The 4269-nt window shown below is 50.1% G+C and overlaps 1 protein-coding gene across 1 annotated transcript; it reads right to left on the reverse strand.

The window, feature by feature from the left end:
- Positions 1–477: 477 nt before the first annotated feature.
- LOC125530413 (G-type lectin S-receptor-like serine/threonine-protein kinase SD2-5) lies at positions 478–3367 on the reverse strand. The gene is made up of 3 exons (XM_048694814.1): positions 3045–3367; positions 2192–2257; positions 478–2055 (listed from the first exon to the last, which is right to left on the reverse strand). Exons 2-3 carry the CDS (start codon positions 2214–2216, stop codon positions 722–724), a joined length of 1359 nt encoding a protein of 452 aa, XP_048550771.1. The 5' UTR covers positions 2217–2257; positions 3045–3367; the 3' UTR covers positions 478–721.
- Positions 3368–4269: the final 902 nt, after the last annotated feature.

The raw sequence follows: 4269 nt of genomic DNA on the forward strand, positions 1-4269 counted from the left end.
TATTCGTTGTTTGTTTGGAATGGATTTTTTCTATTAGTGGTTTATTTTTATTTTGTTATTTGCTCTGTAAGTTTTCTTTTCTATAAACATGGAGGCAGGGTTGGTTTGGAAATAAATTAACGAGTGTTATCGCGTGGTTTGGATTTTTTTTTTGTTGATTGCTTGGAAGAGATATCTTTACACAGAAACCATGAGGTAGAGGTCGGTGTGGAAAAGTAATAATGAGGGTTATTGTGTACTTTGAAAAGAAAATGGCGCGTATGGCATATATCAATGGGAGTGATGGAAGAGAAATGAATAAACTACTCCCTCTGTAAACTCATATAAGAGCGTTTAGATCACTATTTTAGTGATCTAAATGCTCTTATATTAGTTTACGGAGGAAGTATCTTTTAATAGTAGAGATATGCAATTGTCATATTATGAGCTAAATCGTCGTGTGCTAGATTAAAATTGTAAGTCTACAATGCTACTCCCTTCGTTTCTAAATATTTGTTTTTCTAGAGATTTCAACAAGTGACTACATATGAAGCAAAATGAGTGAATCTACACTCTAAAATATGTCTACATACATCTTTATATTATAGTCCATCTGTAATGTTTAGAAAAACAAATATTTGAGAACGGAAGAAGTATTTACAAAACATTTCCTACATGTAAACTGGAAACAAAGCAAGCCTCCGTGTGGAGCTCCACGCGTGACTACAAATGGACAAAACCCCTATGTCGACACTGGCTCAGTGGACTTGACACCTTTCACCATTTCATCTGTCGGCTTACGAGGAGTGCTTGCTGCCGAGACCTTGTTGTCCCATCCCGTATCACGGCTGCTGCTCGTGAACGTGCCGGTGCCGGTGCCGCTCGACAGCGCCCAGCTGCTGGAGCTGCCGCCGCCCGACACGTAGTGGAACGGGTTCACTGGCGGCACGATGGCCATCTCCCCCTCCAGCATCCGCACCACGCTGCTCATGGTCGGCCGCGCCGACGGCTGGAACTGCACGCACCACAGCGCCACCTTGCACATGGTCTCCGCCTTCTCCCGGTCCGCCTCCCCGACGCCGGCGGCCGCGGACACGATGGACTCCATGTCCCCCTGCTCGTACTTGTCCCACACCCACTTGGGGAACCACTCGCGGCTCTCGTCCTCCAGCTGGGCGTCGTAGTTCCGGCGCCGCCCCAGGATCTCGAACAGCACCATGCCGAAGCTGTACACGTCGCACTTCTCCGTCGTGGGCAGCGCCATCCACAGCTCCGGCGCAGCGTATCCTGGCGTCCCGCGCCCGCCGCCCGTCAGCGACGACATGTGCGGGTTCTCGCGCTCGCCCAGCCTGGCCAGCCCGAAGTCCGCCACCTTGGGCGTGAAGTCGGCGGTGAGGAGGATGTTGGCCGGCTTGATGTCGTAGTGCACGATCCTCTGCTGACACTCCTCGTGGAGGTATCTTATCCCCTTGGCCGTGCCGATGGCGATGCTGTGCAGCGTCCGCCACTCGAGCGTCTCCTTTCTCCCGCCCTCGCCGGCGCCTTCCCCGTCGCGGTAGAGGTACTTCTCCAGCGAGCCGTTCTCGAGGTACTCGTAGACGAGCGCCTTGGTGTTGGGGTCGAAGCAGAAGCCGTAGAGCCTGACGAGGTGCACGTGGTAGGTCCGGCCGATGGTGCCGATCTCCGCCATGAACCCCTCCTGCACCTTCTTGTTCATGGACACCTTGAGCACCTTCACCGCCACCGGCAGCCCGTTAGGGAGCTCCCCCTTGTAGACCACCCCGAAGCCGCCGGAGCCGAGCTCGGTGGAGTAGTCCCCGGTGCACGACGCCAGCTGCTCCGAGCTGAACCTCATCGGCTTCTCGTTGAGGATCTCGTGGAGGAACTTCTCCACGGGACCGATCTCGATCACCACATCGTTCACGGCAGCGCATGCTTCCAGCTCTCGGTTCCTTCTGTTGACCTCGTCGGAGATCTTGGCCATGAACTTCTTGTAAACTTTCCACCTCCAACGGCGGCATCCTCTGATCATCACGATGGTTATCACTACTGCCACGGTCGCACAGACTGCCGATACTGGATAAGACAAGAACTGAGTTAGCTGGTGGAAAACTAATCAAGGAACAAACCCAGCAATTTAATCTGCTTATTATCATCTAAAAACGACCTGCTTAATTACTCTGTCAGCCAGGTGTAGATGTATCTTACTTACCAGTTGAAGTGACAGCGGCCGACATGTCTGCGTTGCCCAAGCTCTCAAGGCCTTCTTAGTTCACTTCTGCAATGTATCTGACATTAGTCAGACAAGCTAGCATAGGAATCCTAGGAGTCTAATTAACAATTTTTTCTTGTAGAAAAGGAGGATAGCCCCCGGCATGTGCATCATTACGACGCACACAGCCAACTAATTAACAAGCTTAGTGGAGAGTTAGCGGTAATGCTGGCTACTTTTTCTTGCAGGGGAGTGATAATGCTGGCTACTGACAAGTAAGTTTTTTTTTTGCGGCATACTGACAAGTAAGTTTATAGGTAACTGATTGCCGTAGAGCGTGCTTGGACTTGTACACTGTCTCTGCGTCATGGCATATGTCAGACGATTAAGAAAGAAGGGTGCAGGGCACTGATTGATACTCCTGCTATGCAACCAACCATTGCTCTCCGCTTGTGCACTCGGTTTGACATTTTGGCTACACTAGTTTAGCTCAGACTCGTAAACTGTGGATGGTGGATACTCATCTTTATGCCTAGAAACAAAATGGGCGAGCTAGACATCGAATCCCACTTCAAATAATACCCTGAATTGATCAAACCGCCACCCGCGGACGCTCATTTCAAAAGGACTCTCAGACCGTCAGACGCAAAACACTGGTCCGCAGTTTCAAATTCAGAGATCATAGCAGTTTTAATAAGAAGAACAAAACGACTGAAGCGGACGGTTAGGGTTCAGAAACTTAGCGGCGGCAAAAGCAAAAGTGCAAATTCAGATGACCATAGAACAGGAACACAAACAGTACACACTGAAGAGGGAAAACTGAAAGATACGAAGGCAGAGTAGAGCAACTTACTTGTGTCAGTATCTTCTTTCTCAGTTGCTGCCTGATCTTCCTCCCGCTTTACTGCCGACGAACCTTGGCGCAGCTAAAGCATCGGTCTGATATAGAGCGATCAGAGGGGTCTCGCTCTGCTGTGTCGGGGCGTCTCTGACCGGGCGAGGCGGAGCAGGTGCGCGTGCCAGAGTGCGACCCGCGGAGGAGGAAGGAGGCGCGTGAAAGAGCGCGCGCGCGCGGCCGTCCTTGACTGGCCAAGCGAATCAGTGACGAAGGTTCGAGCTACCGTCAGTTGTCTGCCGGTGTTTCCTGCTGCTGCCACTGCGTGGTTGTGGTTGTGGTACTGGCATCTGTCATCTGAACCATCTGGTTCTGATGGCGACGCCGGCGCTTCGTCGGGAGCTTCCGGTCCTGGCCGAGGAACGGACGGCGACGTGTGAGCTCTGCTCTGGTGGTCCAATGGTGAGGTTGCGACTTGCGAGTGCTGCAGTCTGAGGGACGGAGGAGAGAGCGCATACTTTTCCTCTCCGGCATCTCTCTCTCTCTCTCTCTATCGCTCCCTCAGTAGACTTTTTCCTCGGAAAGAACAGAACGGGAAGAGTGCATTTGATTTGGAAAGGTGGACCCTAAAATGCACGAGTTTGACTCAACTTTCATCGTGTACTACGGATAGCCCGTTCGCGATGCGATGGGAATTGATTGATGAAAATTTGAGTTATAATAACAACATGAGAACTAAAATGAAAAATCCATATGACTCACTCCATATATCAAAAATATTTTCATCTTTTTGACCTTTTGTTATAATTACAAGTATTTCTTTTGTGTATAGGGTGTGTGAGGGAGTCCTGAATTATGGGGTCCTCGGACTGCCGGACTATATACTTTGATCGGACTGTTGGACTATGAAGATACAAGATTGAAGACTTTGTCCCGTGTCCGGATGGGGCTCTTCTTTGGCAATTCGGATATGTAGATCTTCTTCCTTATAACCGACTCTGTGTAACCCTAATCCTCTCCGGTGTCTATATAAACCAGGGGGTTTAGTCCGTAGGACAACAACAATCATAATCATAGGCTAGCTTCTAGGGTTTAGCCTCTACGATCTCATGGTAGATCAACTCTTGTAATACTCATATCATCAAGATCAATCAAGCAGGAAGTAGGGTATTACCTCCATTGAGAGGGCCCGAACCTGGGTAAACATTGTGTCCCCCGCCTCCTATTACCATCCGTCTTAAAC

The sequence above is a fragment of the Triticum urartu genome, unplaced genomic scaffold, assembly GCF_003073215.2.
Source record: "Triticum urartu cultivar G1812 unplaced genomic scaffold, Tu2.1 TuUngrouped_contig_6297, whole genome shotgun sequence".
Classification (NCBI taxonomy): Eukaryota; Viridiplantae; Streptophyta; class Magnoliopsida; order Poales; family Poaceae; genus Triticum; species Triticum urartu.